Here is a 17,227-nt window from a genome sequence, read left to right as displayed (position 1 = left end):
GCACCCGGCCCCGCCCGTTCCGCCGCCCGCCCGCCCTTCCCTCCCGCGAGGCCGCAGCGGCACGAGATCTGCGCCTCGCCTCCCTCCTCCCGCGGGCGGATTTTCTTACCTTGTGAAAAACCCTCTCAGCGGCTGCCCCCGCCTCCTCTGCTGGATGTGAAATGGCGGTCGGCGAGGCAAGTGTGAGCACCGCAGCTCCGGCCAATCCCGCATAGCCGCCAAAACGGCCCCGAACACTGGCGCCCCCCTCCCGCAAGCCCCTCGGAGCCCATCCATGAGATCGGTGCTCCGCCGCCCCTTCCGCTGCCCCTCACCCAGGTGACCGTGCCCGCCAGCCGAGTCATCGATCCCGCGCGGGCCCTGCCGGCCGCTGGCCGCCTCCCTCGCCGCGTGTCCGGGGGAGGGGGAGAAAGTACTTTCTCGGCCCCCGCCCTCCGTGTCCCGCCCGGGCGCCCGCCCGCTCGCTCCTTTTCCCGCCGAGCCCCCTCCCCCGCACTACTCGCAGCCCTCCCTTCGCCACACACACCCCCCTCTCCCCTCCCCCCCAGTGGTTGCGTCCGTGACATCATCATCATGGCAACAAGAGCTGCAGCCTGGGACCGAGGAGCCCGTGTGATTCCCGGCGGCGGCGGCAGTGGCGGCAGCACCAGCACCGACGAAAGCTCGAGGGCTTCTCTCCTGCGGCCCCTTGCCGGGTGCTCCTGAGGAGGCGGCGGCAGCAGCGCCTACACCGCCCCGCCCGCCGCTGCTCCTCGAGGTGTCTCCGTGTGAGGGGAGGGGGCCTTGCCGAGAAGGGGAGGGGGCGCCGCCGCCGCTGCGGAGGGAGCCGCCGCCGCTGCTGCTGCCGCTGCCGGGTCGCCAGTGAAGGGAGGCAGTGGTGGCGGCGGCGAACATGTTTTCAGTAAGGATAGTGACTGCAGACTACTACATGGCCAGCCCGCTGCAGGGGCTGGATACCTGCCAATCCCCCCTCACCCAGGCCCCTGTCAAGAAGGTGCCGGTGGTGCGAGTCTTCGGAGCGACCCCGGCAGGTAAGCGGGCGCCGGGCGCGGGGCGGGAGCGGGAGTCGGCGGGGCGCCGGGGCCGCCCTCCCCGCCGCGCACACGCGCGCACGCCGCCGGCGCCGGCCGTCTCCGTGGATCGCTGCCGCGTCTTCCCTCCCCTCCACCCTCCGCCTTTTCTCTCGTGCGTGACAAGAGGCGCAAAAATGTGGGTCCGCGCGAGCGCTGCGCGGCGTCCCCACCGCCGGGCAGGGAGGTGGCGAGCGCCGCGTGTTTACACTGCGTGTGGCGGCCGGGAGCGGCAGCCGCACTCCAGGGCGCGGGCCGAGGGAGCGAAAGTCGCGAGCGCCCAGGACAGCGGGCCAGGTGGCCGCGCCATGTCCATCGGTGGACGGGTTCGTAGGGCCCTCTCTGAGGTCGGTCGCTAGTGGGACATCCCTTGGGTCCCCCAAGTGCCGCTTTCTGGAAACGGAGAAGTGTCAGCCTTGTTGTCAGTCGCTCCCCATGGCCTCTTCTCACCCTCGCTCTCCTCTGCCCGTTCCGGAGATGCAGTGGGCCGGAGAGAGTGGCGCCTGGGGACAGATAATCTTTCTCACTGGGGTGACCGTGTGGCTCTGCTGTGAGTGCAGGTCGTGACTCCTTAGAGTTTAGTGCCTGAGCGTCTGGGGACAGGGCAGCATCCTCAGGTGCAGTGCTTTCAGGAAATGTGCATCCATGGAAGTAGGAAATGCGTGTTTATGTTGCCCAACGTAAAACATCACACTTAATGAGGTGAATTTATTAGGAACCACAGCCAGACTCAGCAGCACAGACATTTTGAAATGCTCCTAGGCTGGGCTGTAGGATTGCATTTTAAGTACAGGTATATATATTTTTAAACACAACTGTGTTGAAGAAGGGGTGGGAAGGGGAGACAGCCGTGACAGAAGGTACGTTCTCAAAAACTCTTGGGGCTTGTGATAATATAAAAAAGACAGAGGCCCAATTTACTAGGTGTTTTAAAATGGTTTTGCTTTTTTGCATGCTTTGAACTGCTTCCATGAAATAATGGAGTTCTAGGAAATAATTCATCTTAGGAAAGGATGCTCTTCCCTCTAGCTATGAATTGCCCTATGGGATTTTAGATAGCATTTCCCACTTGATGCTGCTTGCCCTCATCACCATTCCATCTTACTACTACAGTCAGTTTCTGTGGAATACCAAGATAATAGCGCTTTCCCAAACAAGCACTCATTCTAAGCAGTTATCTTTTAATGTGAATTCTCTTTGTTAAAATGTCAATGTCGTGAGATTTGGTAGCATATTCCTTTTTAAACTAGTAAATATGATTTTGATATGAACCTTGAAAGATGGGGAATTTAAGTGCTTTTAACGTGTTGAAAGCGTAACACTTGAAACTTCGGAGGCTGGGAAATCGAGGCGATTAAGTGTTCTATAAGATAGGTTTGCTGCCCTTTTAAATATAGTGGTGCTGTCTTTGTTTCCAATTGTGATTTCAGTGTAATGCACTGTTCTCACTTCAGATGCAGAGGAAGGATAAAATAGTGAAGTTGATATGGCCCTGTTCAGCCAGATTTCCGAATCATAAGGTGACATGCTAATAGGATATACTGTGACATTTCTGTGTATTACAGCTTGTATGGTTTGAGTTATTTTTCCACACATAATTTTTTCTCCTCCACACAAAGTCATTAAATATGTTTCCCTGAGAGATAGTCAAGCTTTGTTTTATAGGAAAGTTTCGTTTGTGGAAATAAATGAGTTTCACTGTAAGCTAATGTAATTCTATTACGCGAGAAAATGTTCCTTAAAAAATAAATAATATGATATACTTTTGTTTTTCTGAATATTTTTTAAAAGACACACTATTTCCTATTTCATCCTTCATGGACATCCCATAATAGATTACCAGCGCCTTAAAAAAAAAAAAACAAAAATGAAAAAAGAAAGACTAAAAACCCCCACTAGGGTTTTTTTTTTTTTTTTTTTTTTGGTATATACTTTGAAATTTATATCTTAAATGAATTAAAAAGTAACAGTTTTTATATATACATTGAAAGACAAAACTTGATACAGAGAAAGTCAAATTTTAAATTGTTAAGGATTACCAAATTGAATTTGCCATATAGTTCACAGTTTCCAACAAAATGTTTGTTTCAACAAGAAAAAATTTGAAGTCATTGGCATACATTTAGAGTTTACACTTTTCATAAACCAAGCCACCATTTTTATTAGCACGTCAGAAACTCCCGGTGAGATTAATACTAATTAAACATAATCAAAAACTGCAGAATTATCTGCTTTTGAATTATCTCCCCAAGGAAAACTAGTCCAATAAAATAAAACTTGAAAATTATTAATATAAAAGGGAGGCCAGTCTGACTTAGTAAAACTCGGAATGCTAGAATTTTTAATGAAGACAGATTTACTTGAAAGTAAAGATGTAAACATAATGCAAAGATATAAACATAGTTTATATTATATCCTTATAGTTTATATCTTTACTAACAAGTAAAATAAGGTAATAAAAATGTGTAACACATGATGAACCTATGCTACATAAAATACCATAAACATACTTTCTTCATATACAAGAATTACTTTGGGAGGTCCTTAATGCTTTACTTTGGTTTGGAGAGAAAATGTTTTAAAATTGAGTTTGCCTTACAAATGAGATCCTGAAAAGTAGCAACCAAAGATATTTTTTTCTCAAATGAAGTGGCCATTTCAAAATTATATTACAAATTCTGAACTGATTGGATTAATACCCTTTTACTCGTTTAGTTTTTCTGTTATTGCATGAAAAGCATTTTTCTGCTTTAGGAAACAGTCCAGTTGACTTTTGATTGTTCTGTGTTTTGAGACGTATCTTGAGTAATTTAAGAAATATAGTGTTTCGGGTTTAAAAACTCCCATGTCTTAAGTTGGTGAAATTTGAAAAGGTATTTTTAAAAAGAGGGATATTCAGGGCCGGGTGCTGTGGCTCATGCCTCTAATCCCAACACTTTGGAAGGCAGAGGCAGGAGGATCACTTGAACCCAGGAGTTGGAGACCAGCCTGGGCAACATAGTCTCTACAAAACAAACAAACAAACAAACAAACAAAATTGGCTGGGCGTGGTGGTGTGCACCTGTAGTACTAGCTATTTGGGAAGCTGAGACAGGAGAATCGCTTCAGCCCAGAAGGTTGAGGCTGCAGTGAGCCAAGATCACGCCACTGCACTCCAGCCTGGGCAACAGAGCAAGACCTTGTCTTTAAAAAAAAAAAAAAGTGGGATATTCAGATTTGAATGGTAAATCCTGACTTATTTAATCCCTTGCCAACTGAGGATATTGATTCCTAAGGGAATCACTTAAAGTTTCTTCATCTGAGTTATGGAATTTTTTAAAAAACAAAAACAAACTTCCTCTCTATTTTTTTAACTAGTTTTTAAAATGTCTTGAACATTATTTTGACATAATCAAATTGAGCAGTATCATTTGTAGAATAAGTTGTTAATTTTTTCTTTTATAACATTTTGGTAACTTGTTTTAATGGAGTGAAGAAAGGTTATGAATAAAGTATAGGACAATGTTTTTTCATTTAGATTTGAATATAGGTGTGACCACTCAGAGAATTCACCACAAATAAAATCATCAGGCTTCATTTAAGGATTTGACTTAGGTGGACTTGGGAAGCTGTCCATTTTCCACATCTCTACTCTTGCTTAGTTGCTTGATGTAACTCACTTCATGCTGAGTTTAGACAGCTCTCACAGTTTCCTCAGCACCAGGTTAAACAGAACTATCCTTTCAAAGAGCTTCCCTGCTGAGATGCAGAGTAGGAGTAAATAGAAGAGTGTGAGATGTCCACAAAGCAAGTAATTAAACAAAGTAGGCCAGACAGACTATAGAGGGAGCTGCTTATCTTCAAGATTACTCTAAGGAACTGCCACTTCCTCTGGCTTAGTGAATATTTTGGTAGATTGTTCTAGATGCTGTTAGCCATGAAATCAAGCTTTTCAACATAAGAAATTGATAATTCTGAAATGCTATATGAGTTTATGTAGATGCTTATCCAAATTATAAATATATTCTCATTGTTTATAAAGTTAAATATAAGAAACTACCAGAATAACCTTTTTTTTTTTTTTTTTGGTAAATTTGAGTTAAATTTGCAATAAGAATAATTTTGAAAATTAGCGTGTATCAACAACTCAGGTTCAAAAGTTTCTCTAATAGAATCTGTTTTGTTCATAGTCTGTTTTTTACTAAGCTATTTAAAAATATTTTAAGATCATATAACACCTATTTGATTACAATTATTGGAGAGATTTTCAGGAACACTATGGAGATGTAATGACTCATCACAAACAAATTGGTCATTTTTTTTAAAGTAGGTATTTGAAGCCGTGAGTAGCAAGTTGTTTTAGCTTTAAGTGCCTTAAGAACAGCTTCACCCTCCAAAAGCTCACAATGTAGTAGAGATGATGGGCATGTAAACGTAAGTCAAATGCAGTGTGACTGGACTATAGAAATGTGTATAAGACAAAGCAAGGATTCAGTGGGAGACATGTTCTATATCCAGGCAAAAAGGGGAGTCAGGGAAGACTTCATGAAGGAAATATGGATTAGTCATGTTAAAGGAATTTTTAAGGAACTTAAAATTTCAGATAGAGGAACAGCTACAAGGTAACTGACAGATGAAGACAACTACTCTTTGCAGGGCAGTTTGACAATGTGTATTTGAATCCTTGAAATGTTCTTTTTTGACCCAATAATTCTAGTTTTAGGGATTTTAATCTATGAGCATAAATCTTTTGGCAAATCTGGTTGTCTTTTGAATCCATCTACTTCTTTTCATAATCCATCACCACCCTAAACTACTAGCATTTTTGGTCAGGTTTACTACAGTAGCCTCCTAATCTTGGTTTATCCCACTCTACTTTGTCCCCTTCTGATCTGTTTCCTACACTGTAATCAGAGGGATCTTTTAAAAATGCAAACCTGATTACATCACCCTACTGTTTGATATGCTTCAGTAGCTTTCCATTGCATTCAGGATATGGACAAAACTCTGTGTCTTATATGGTGGCATCTGCCTGTCTTACAAGGTCTTGCATAGTCTGGCCTTTACCTTTCTGTCTAGTCATGACTTGAGCCATGTTCTTGATTTACTCTTTTTGTTCCAGCCTTATTGGCCTCATCTCAGTCCCTTGTTCTTGCCATGCTCCTTCCCACAGTGAGGGCTTTGTACCTGCCGTTGCCCCTGCCGAGAATGTTTTTACTTTTCTTTCACCTAAACTTCGATTTATCTTTCCTCAGGGAAGCCTTCCCTATCATAGACTCTCAAAGCACCATGAACTCTCCTCATAGCACTTGCTGTCATTGTAATTTTATGTGTGTTGGAGATTAACATCTGTTTTTCCAAATAGATTGTAACCTCCAGAAATCCTGATAATGTGTTTCTTTTTCCTCACCATTATAGAGTTAATGCTTACCACAGTGCTTGAAACTCGTCTACTAATTCTTGCAACTCATTTGTTGCAAGGATTAATAAACAGATGATAATCATCACAGAGAACAACTCTAAATGTTCAACAATTGGCAAATGGTTGCATAAACTGAGTATATTCATTTGGGAGGATGTGTTTAAAACATGTTTTAAAAGTACGTGTAATAACACGGGAAAGTGCTGTCATTATATTATGTGAAAAAATTAGTTTACAGAATAGTCACTTATTAAAAGTGTGGAAAAAAATACACCAAAGTATAAAAGTTGGTTATCTCTGGAAGGTATGTTTTATATTTTCAGATTTTTTACAGAGAACATGTACTGATTTTATAATTTAAAAAAAATCCATATACAAAATTAGGGAAAAATTGGTTTTCTACATATGGTTCCAGAAATGTAGTAGAAGACATGAGATTCGTAATGGTCTCCAAAATATGTATCAACCAAAATACATGATTGCATGATGATCATATTGAACTTAATTATATAAATTCTATTTAGAAATTGCAAAATGATTCATATATTAAAGCAAGCCAGTAATTTCTGGTTTTATTATTCTTACTTGTATGTAAAGTGGTTTTAATTTTAAAATGTTTTGAAAAGTAACATGGTTTTGGCACATGACAGCACTAAAACAGAGTAAAGACTAGAATTAACTCAAATATATATATGAGAACTTAATATAGGTTGAGCATCCCTTATCCAAAACTCCGTAATCTGAAATCTTTCAAAATCTGAAATGTTTTGAACACCAACATGATGCCACAAATAGAAAATTCCACACCTGACCTCGTGATGGGTCGCAGTCAAAACTTTGTTTCAGGCTGGATGCAGTGGCTCATGTCTGTAATCCCAACACTTTGGGAGGCTAAGGTGGGAGGATTGCTTGAGCCCAGGAGTTCAAGACCAGCCTGGGCAACATGGAAAGACTCTATCTCTACAAAAAAATACAAAAATTAGCCAGGCAGGGTGGTACACGTTTGTGGTTCCAGCTACTTGGGAGGCTGAGGCAGGAGGATCGCTTGAGCCCAGGAGGTGAAGGCTGCAGTGAGCAATGATTGTATGACTGCATTCCAGCCTGGGTGACAGAGCAAGTCCCTGTCTCAAAAACAACCAAAACAACTTTGTTTCATGTGTAACATTATTTAAAATTATATAAAATTACATTCAGGCTTGGTCCCATCCTCAGGATATCTCATGTATGTGCAAATATTCTAAAATCTGAAAAAATCTGAAACACTTCTGGTCCCAAGCATTTCAGATAAGGGATATTCAACTTGTATATGAAAATGGATCCCACCTTCATTTATGAGTAGGGAAAAGAAGAATTGTTTAATAAACAGTGTTGGGATAGCCAGTTAGTCATCTGGAAAAATAATGTTGGCTTCCAGAGAGGAGTTAAAGATTTAAATATGAAACAAAGAAACAAAAAAGGTAGGGTAATTATTTTTTACATAATCCGGGATTGGTGAAGTCCTTTAATAGCATACTGGGTTGTTGGATTTTAGGACATAAAAATAAAATTCTGTATAGGGGAAAAAATCAAACAAAGTTAAAAGAGAAACAGACTAGTAAAACTTATTTGTATACTTCACTAAGGGCTAAGTTCCTGTTTATACAAAGAACTAGAAAATAATCCAGTAGAAAAATTAGCAAAGAGAATTCATATGAAAAAATGTACCATTTTATTTATAATAAAGATGTAAATTAAAGCTACAACATACTCGTTGTCACCTATCAAATGAGCAAAGGTTATGTATAGTATAAATCGGGAAAGGTGAGAAGAGAAAATGGTCAGCCTCATACATTGCTGGTGGGATTATAAAGTATTCATACTCTATAGAAAGCAGTTTGAAAATGGTTTTCAAAAATTAAAATACAGGTATATTTTGTTCTAGTAATTCCATTATAGGATTTTATTCTCTAGGAGATTTTGCATATATGTCAAATAAATATCTAAGAATATTTGTGGCAGCATTATTTGTTATTGCAAAAGATTGGAAACAAGCTAAACATATATCAGTAGGGAAGCAGGTGAATTATGGTGTATATATTCAACAGAATACTAGTCAGCCTTTAAAAATAATGAGAGAATACTATGTGTTCTGCTGTGGTGCTATGTCTAAGATATGAGGAAAAAAAGCAAGAGGCATGACTGCATGTGCAGTTTGCTGCCATTCGTGTGGTTAAAATATATATTTTATATGCTATATATGCCTATGTATTAGAATAAAATTCTTTATTATAATAAAATCCATATATATATAGGCAGATGTAGAACATAATATGCATGGGAGGATACGGGAGAGTCTGATGACAGTAATTGCCTCCAGTGTGTAGAAGTGGTTGCCTAGAGGACAAAGATGGACTAACTTTTTAGGTATACTGTTTGGTAATTTTTCAGTGTTTTAAAATCATGTGCATGTAATACTATTCAAAGTTAATATTTTTAAGTTATGTTTTGCTTACAGGAATTGGTAAGAAGGAAAAAATAAAAGACCATAATAGTCGTTACAAACAAATGATTACTGCAATACTGTTTTTTAACTTTAGGTATTGTTAGAGATCTTCTAATTCAAAGTTTTCAGTTGATGTTACATGGCTCACAGAAGGGTAGTCCTAGTGGAATAGGGGCTGAAGGAAGGCGTTGGGGTTCCTGTGAACAGATAGCATGGTGAGTGACAACCAGCAGTTACTGCTCCTTTTGATATTTTAAGTGCATTAAATGAGGTGTGCCTTACTACTTGGAATCTACTTCAGCAGCCAGCCACAGTGTACAGCTGCCTCTTGTGGGAAAGGGATCATGGAATTGTTCCTGGAGTTTGTACTCACGGTGCCGAAGGAACGTGCCACCTACAACAAGGTGCAACCCACTTACAATGAGAGGCCAAGGAAGCAGGGAGGGTGTCCCTGGTGGCCCAGCTCCAGGCCTGACTATCTGTATTCACCTGTATTGGATGCTGCTCACTACGTGCGTTTGATATGCTCTGCAAGGTGACTGCCTAATAGTGCATGTATGTTTGTCAGAAATAAAGCATGATTTTAATTTTGAAATATTCTTGATGTGAAAAAGTTTGATTTTGAAATTCATATTAAAATTTTCAGCATTACATACGTCAAAAAATATCTACCGTAATACTTTACATTTTTTCTTCTGTAATTAGAAAATATGATAATTTTTTTTCACCAGGCACTATGTAGATGCCTTCAAATGCCCTTCTGTTGTCCAGTGTGCTAAAATTTTTTTTGCTAACAAGTTTTGTTTGCAATGTTAAAAGGGTTGAGAAGCATCATTCTAGTCAAATGTACTCATTTTGTATAAAGAAAACTGAAATCTACATAGCAGGCTCAGGGATTTGTCCAGTGTCCTACAGTTGGTTGGTGTAAGGCTGGATTTGAAAATTGGGGATCTTGGATCTTGACTCTTGACTCTTCAGCTCTCATCACCTCACACTGATCCCCTCTCCGCCCGAAACATGAGAGAATATTGGAGGAAGGCATTGATGATAATTGAAAGACAAAAATACAGAACCTCAGAGAAATTATTAAAAGAACTGCACATATGTAGTTCAGAAATCTTTGAGACCCTGTGTCTAATAGTGCTTAGAATCTTCTTATATAATATTAATATTCTATAATCTAGAACAGATTATAGTAGGATTCGTTTTATGATGATTTGGGCTGTATCTTTAAGAAAACAAAAGATTATAGCAAAAGGAGTTTAGGGCAAACATAAACAAAAATTGATACTAAAATTGTATGTATGCAATTTCCAAAAAAGGGAGGAGGGAATATATGAGACCTTTCAAGTTCCTCTGGTGCTGTAATTAAATTTTCTCTCATCTTGCTTTTGATTGGATTAGAATTCACTCAGTTAAAGATAATCTAGGGCCGGCCGGGCACCTATAATCCCAGCACTTTGGGAGGCAGAGGCAGGAAGATTGCCTGAGCCCAGGATTTTGAGACAAGTCTGGGCAACATGGCGAGACCCCATCTCTTTAAGAAAAAAAAAAAAAAAAGATAATCTAAGTGAAAAATGATTCAAGTCTAAATAGGTTGGGTTAAAGTAGGTTTTAGAGGATGTTGTCATTGGCACTGGATATTTCAAAGAAATAGTTTGAACTTACTTATAAAGTAAGAAACGGGCCATGGTATGAGGTATGTCACTTTGGTATCTGGCTGCCATTTTAACATCATAGTGATAATAAGAGGAAATAATGGGAGTTAAGGAACAGTGAACTTTGGGTGAAATTGTGTTAACTTGTAATTTCCATGTAAATACAGATAAGGCAGGAATGAGTATCTTAGGCAATTAGAAATAACTCTGTCTACTGTCCAAACATGATGTGGATTTTGAGACCAAAACAAGTTATAAGTGAAAGTAAGACCCTCTTAATGACAGCCTATTTAACCTTTTTGGTGTTTTTGTTTGGTGTGTGTGTGTGTATTCGGTCATTCCTTCTAAGTTTTCCAGATGATCTTGTGTTTCTTCCAGTTCTCTGTGGGTTTTTAAGTATTTCATTTTATAAATGAAAAATACTTTGTTGCTTAATTAGCATTGGTAAACTGGACTGTTTTCTGTAGCAGAAATTGAATACAAGCCTAGCAAGGTAAATTCTGAGAAAAATAAGTAGTAATTGTCAATGGAAAATTTTGTGGGTTTTTTTTTTTTTTTTTTGGCCAATTCTATTTTTTTAGATGATAGTTTTGGGAAATACTAAGAATTTGAGCTCAATTTATTTGGGGGCAGTTATTTAATCTTCTTTGGGTTCAGAGAGCATTACTACTATATAAACAATTCAAATAATAAAAGAAAGTGTGTTACCTCAAAAATGCCTTATGTCATATATAACAGTTCACAAGATTTCTATTTTTCTTCCATTTATTACGATTACCAAGGAAGTATAACAAGAATTAAAAGAAATATATTATTTTGCATATATATTTATACTTCAAAGTAATTTATATACTAAATTAGGTTTTGTTTGAGATGGTAAAATGAAAGACTTTGTAAATAAGAATACATGTTGATATGTGAAAAATGTAAAGTTAAAACATGTTGGCATACTCCTAGTTTCTCAGAACAAGAAAATGACTAATCTAAATTTCATTTCAGAATAAAACCCAAGACAAGCCACATAAAAGCAACCTAAAAATTAAACTGTCATCATATTATTTGTTTTAAAACTATGGAATAATATATCTGAGGAAGATTTCTCTCAAAATTGTTTTTCTCAATTTCAAGTAAGTAATTTATTTTGGTTAATATATTGGGGGTGAGGGGGGTGGGGGTGAGCCTTGGCATTGAAGTTGGTAAATCCTGCTCATCCTTAAGTAACAACTTAAATATCAACCTCTTTAAAGCCTTCTGTGACTCCTTTGCCCATTCTCAAAGATTATCTCCTTGGTTTTCCAAGTCTTCGTCCCCTTCCACATTGCTGTTAAAGGATCTGTTACAATGGATATTGTGTTTGTCTCTAAGAATAGTCATGTGGCACTACCTTCATGGGCCCCACCTCATACTTCTCAACCCCACTGCCTTCTGTGGCTGAGAGACCCCGAGCAAGTTATTATACTTGTGTTAGCCTTAATTTCCTCCTCTGTAAAGTGAGTTTTAATAATTTCTACAGCATAGCATTATTATGATTGAATAAGATAACCAGCAAATGTCTGGCATACATAGTAACGTAAATGTTACTTTCTTTACCTGTCTTATCTCCAGAATCTGCTACATTACCTCGTATACTGAGTACTCTTTAAAATGTTTGAATTGAAATGAAAAATGGAATTTTTGTAGCATTTATTCCTCACATTAGGAGAAACTAAAACATCTGCACATTGTGGTATGAGATTTTTTACATTTGGTTAGTGACATATCTACAGGCTAGGTAATTGCCTGTTTAAAACACTTTTCAAAAATTTGGCTATGTTTTATAAGTGGTCCATCAGGACCGGAAAAGAACCTTATTTTCCAAAGCTGTCAGTAGTGCCTTAAAAAAAAAGGTGATAGAACATGTTGAAAGTATGCATGCTAGATGTCACAGTAAAGGTGACATGTCAATAGGATTTACTGCTCTCTTCTTGTGAATTTGTAACACACACAAAAATGGAAGCCTTTGTATTTTAAACCTACTTAGGATTGTGAATGTGGACTAAATGATTTATTATTGCCCACAGCGTCACCTCTCATCACCATATATTTTCTACATACATTCCTAGGTTTTGTTTAATAACATTGTCTTTTAATTATTTATTTTTATTTATTTATTTGTTTTGAGGCAAAGTCTCACTCTGTTGCCCAGGCTGGAGTGTAGTGGCGCAATCTTGGCTCCGTGCAACCTCCACCTCCCGAGTTCAAATGATTCTCCTGCCTCAGCCTCCCAAATAGCTGGAATTACAGCCACATGCCACCACACCCGGCTAATTTTTGTATTTTTAGTAGAGATGGAATTTCACCATGTTGGCCAGGCTGGTTTCAAACTCCTGACCTCAAGTGATCTGCTCACCTTGGCCTCCCAAAGTGCCAGGATTACAGGCATGAGCCATTACCACACCCCGGCATGTCTTTTAATTTTTTAATGAAGTCACTAGAAAGATATCCAAATTAATTATGATGTCTCACACCTTAGTTAATAATGCTTAGTGTTTTGAAAATAGAAGCCATGTTATCGTAGTTAAAAGACCTTAATTTTACATCATTTTACTAAATGAGGTGGTAAACCGTTTATTAAGGACTGTGCGCCCTGTTCTAAGCGATTTAGTCTTCACAACAGTTCTATAAAATAGGACTGTTATCCCCATTTTACAGTTGAGGAAATGAGGCATAGACTTTAATTAACTTTGCCTAAAGTGATGCAGCATAATGTTTACCTCATACCATGTGAGGATTAAGTGAGAAAACATGTATTAGGCCATTACCCACTTAAACAGAAGAAACAGTGAAGCAGAATTTGAGATGTCTTCTAACACTTCCAGAATTTGATAATAGCCATTATTGAGATGTGACAGTGACCGTGAATATATTCTTATTCACATTTGTGTGTGTGTGTGTGTGTGTGTGTGAGAGAGAGAGAGAGAGAGAGATAGTAAACCCTGGTACTCTTAACCCATTTTTTTTTCTGAAGCAATTATTAATGTCTCCTCTCAAATTCATGCTCCCATTTGGACTGAATTAATGTATATGTGTTTACAGGGTGATAGTAGGATTTTAATATCAATCTGATATAAAATTTTTATAAGTTCAGTGTCATTAAATAGTATGTGGACATATTCTCATTGTGAAATTTAAAAACCAGAACAGGTAAGGGAAAAATCTTCTTTGACCACCTATTCCCCTCTCTACTTGGATCAGCTTTTGCTGTATGATAAATCTCCCCAAAACATAGTGCTGTGAAACAGTAGGCATTTGTTAGCCTAATTCTGGGCTGGGCTCAATTAAGCAATTCTGCTGCAGCTTATGTCTGGCCTTGCTGATGTGGCTGCAGTCAGCCGATGGGTCAGCTGGGAGCTGGTTGGTCTAGGATAGCTATGTCTGGATAATCCCTACTGGTTGTTTGCTTGGGTGATGGGGGCCATGTGTCTCCCACAGGCTAGGCGTGGCTCTTTCACCTGGAGGGAGTAGTAGGATTTACAGAAGTAACTAGTGACAGCAAGCCTCGTATATTTTCTGTTGTCCATAGGCCAAAGCAGATCAACATGGCCAATTCCAGAGTTGGTATGGGAGGGGTTTCCTAACCCAGTGGGGCTAATTCGGGGGCCATTACTGCAACAATCTATTATCCAACTGTTGCTGGCTAACTCATTTTTCAGGAAGCATGCGCCAGTGTGGCATTGCTCCTTTCTTGAAGTGGTGTTTATGTAAGCAATTTATTCAACAGTTCAGATAAATTTAGTTAATTCATTGTTCTTACTCGTTTTTATTCCATTTTTGTCATCCGTCAGCATTATTCTTAGTTTCATTCAACTCAACAAATACTTATTGAGTACCCATTAAGTGCATAATAAGATATCAAGAGGTGAGCAGCAGATGGAGCAGGACTACTGTGTTAATCATCCAAGTTTGTTTTATTTTGTTTTTTTGTTGTTGTTGTTTGAGATGGAGTCTCGCTCTGTTGGCCCAGGCTGGAGTGCAATGGTGTGATCTTGGCTCACTGCCACCTCCACCTCCTGGGTTCAAGCTATTCTCCCACCTCAGCCTCCTGAGTAGCTGGGATTACAGGCATGCACCACCCCACCCAGCTAATTTTTTGTATTTTTAGTAGAGACAGGGTTTCACCATTTTGGCCAGGCTGGTTTCGAACTCCTGACCTCAAATGATTCGCCCGCCTCAGCCTCCCAAAGTGCTGAGATTATACACATGAGCCACTAGGCCCGACCAGTCATCCAAGTTTTTAAAAGTGGCCTACCTGTCTGCTTCATTATGTGAACAGAATTCTATAAAAGTAGAAAACTTTAACAATTTTTTGAGAATGACCAACAGCCCACACCAGGCTAAATATATCTTACATGCTACATTTTTAAACATCTTACAAGGATTTCTTCAAATGAGAAAAACTAATACAGAGGTTGTTTTGATCTGTACTCCCACCAGCAATAGGAGACTTTTTCCATGTCTTCATCAAGATTATGTTCTCAAATGTTTTGATCATTGCCAATCTAATAGACATAAAATGGATCTCAGTGTAGTTTTAATTTGCATTCCTTTTGTTATGAGTGAGATTGAGTGTTTTTTCATATGCTTGAGAGGCACTTAATGGTATTTCCTTATCAGCGTACTGTTTATCTTTTACCCATTTTCCTGTTGAGACTCTTGGTCTTTTCCTTACTGATTCCAAAGAGCCTTCATATATTAGTAAAGTTCATCTCCATCTGTAAATTGAGTTCCAAATGTTTTCCTCCGTTAGGTCTTATGGTAGATTACTTTTTATTTAAGTAGTATCTTTTTTCATTTCATAAATAATCTTTATATCTGAATTAGGCTTTTAAATCACATTTAGATGAAGTTAAGTTCAAGTATTAGGCATGGGAATGGAAGGAAAAGATCCTGGCATTATCAAATCTTTTGTAGAGAACTTTTTAAAACTCTTGATAGTTAAAATGAAAAACTTCAAAAGGATCCTGTCTTTGATTTATTTTTTCCTCTTCTACGTTTGGTTTTATTATGACATCAGTCCTTTTGACCGGGCAGTCCAAGGATCATAGTCTCTGGAAGGCTGTTTTTAGATGATGAGATTGTATAGTATAGATGGAAAATACTCTGTGTCACTTAGAAGAAATCGTTAATAATGTTGCTTTGAGTCTTGTTAATTTCATTGTGTGTGTGTGTGTTTGTGTGTGTGATGTGTATAAAACATGCATAGATGATGGTAGTGCTTCTAGCAATGCTCTACTCTTACGTACAGTCTTCCCTCAGTGTCCATCCCTTAGTATCTGTGGGGGATTTGTTGCAGGAATCCCCGAGGATATAAAAATCCATAGATGCTCAAATCCCTTATATAAAATGGTGTAGTATTTGCATAAAATAACCTAAGCATATTCTCCTATATAGTACTTCAAATTATCACTTACACCTAATACATTGTAAATGCTATGTAATAGCTGTGATACTGTATTATTTAAGGTAATAATAACAAGGAAAAAAGTTTGTACGCGTTCAGTACAGATGCAACTCTTTCCCTGAGTATTTTTGATCCGTGGTTGGTTGAATCCACAGATGTGGAACCCATGGATATGGAGCGCCAGCTATATAATTTTCAATCTGTTCAGCCAACCTTAGCCTAATCAACCACATGGGTATGTTAGGATGGCTAGATTAGGCTAGCCATTAGCAGTGAACCACTTAAAAGAAAAACACACAGAATGTAGACTTTTTTGAGAATGCAGTAATGCTACCTACTGCCCAAATAATATCCTAGATTTTTTCTGAGATTGTGGGAAGCCAGGAAGAAGGTGGCAGAGACATCTGTGACCTCCTGTGCCACATCTGACATGAAGTACTTTGACCTTTTCCCTTGACTTTTGTATAAAAAGGTATTAGAAAACTGCGAGGCTGGACAGATTATCATGTTTTGAGTAATTTAATGTAATTTTAAACATTTTAAAGTTGTCAAACCCTTTCTTCTTACATAATTTTACCCAGCCGCATCAAAAACAAATAGGAATCCGTAAGTGATTGGTGGGGCATGGCAGAAAGCCAGTTTTTACCATGCCTTATATAGTTTTTAGTTTTTCAAAGTTATTGATGTATTCTTTAGCGTCTGCTTTGTTATTAACATCTTTATACATGTTTCACTGAAAATTGAAAGGAAGTTTTTCATTTAATACCAAATTACTGACTTACTGTTATTTTCTTGGTTAATGCTTTTTAAACAGTTTAAAATTTCTTTTTTCTAATTTTATTTTATTTTTTGAGATGGAGTCTCACTGTGTCGCCCAGGCTAGAGTGCTGTGGTGTGATCTCGGCTCACTGCAACCTCCATCTCCTGGGTTCAAGCGATTTTCGTGCTTCAGCCTCCCAAGTAGCTGGGATTACAGGCATGTGCCACCACACCATAACTGTCTAATTTTTGTATGTTTCATAGAGACGGGGTTTCGCCATGTTGGCCAGGCTGGTCTTGAACTCCTGACTTCAGGTGATCTGCCCATCTCAGCCCCTCAAAGTGCTGGGATTACAGGCACGAGCCACCTCGCCTGGCCCAATTTTAACATTTCCGAGGTTGTAATGTGTCTCACAA

At 39.1% G+C, this 17,227-nt stretch overlaps 1 protein-coding gene and 1 long non-coding RNA gene across 6 annotated transcripts in view; one reads left to right on the top strand and one right to left on the bottom strand.

Annotated features, from left to right (window-relative positions):
- The window catches only part of LOC116471043 (uncharacterized), a 120,799-nt gene extending 120,356 nt beyond the window's left edge, over positions 1–443 (bottom strand). Inside the window, exon 1 of the long non-coding RNA XR_009212454.1 lies at positions 110–443. This is a non-coding gene — a long non-coding RNA (uncharacterized LOC116471043). The remainder of the gene's footprint in view (positions 1–109) is intronic.
- REV3L (REV3 like, DNA directed polymerase zeta catalytic subunit) overlaps positions 443–17,227 on the top strand; it is a 186,639-nt gene continuing 169,854 nt past the window's right edge. For 3 of the 5 annotated variants that reach the window (XM_032156767.2, XM_032156758.2, XM_032156831.2), the window contains exon 1: positions 443–1,031. In XM_032156767.2, coding sequence (XP_032012658.1) covers positions 893–1,031 — 139 coding nt within the window. In that variant the 5' untranslated portion in view covers positions 443–892. Of the gene's footprint in view, positions 1,032–11,107; positions 11,739–17,227 lie in introns of those variants that run through there. The other 2 variants (XM_032156806.2, XM_058435485.1) reach the window with 1 other exon arrangement.

This window comes from Hylobates moloch, unplaced genomic scaffold (assembly GCF_009828535.3).
Source record: "Hylobates moloch isolate HMO894 unplaced genomic scaffold, HMol_V3 SCAFFOLD_2, whole genome shotgun sequence".
Taxonomy (NCBI): domain Eukaryota; kingdom Metazoa; phylum Chordata; class Mammalia; order Primates; family Hylobatidae; genus Hylobates; species Hylobates moloch.
The sequence above is the reverse complement of the archived record's forward strand: the minus strand, read 5'-3'. Positions and strand labels throughout refer to the sequence as shown.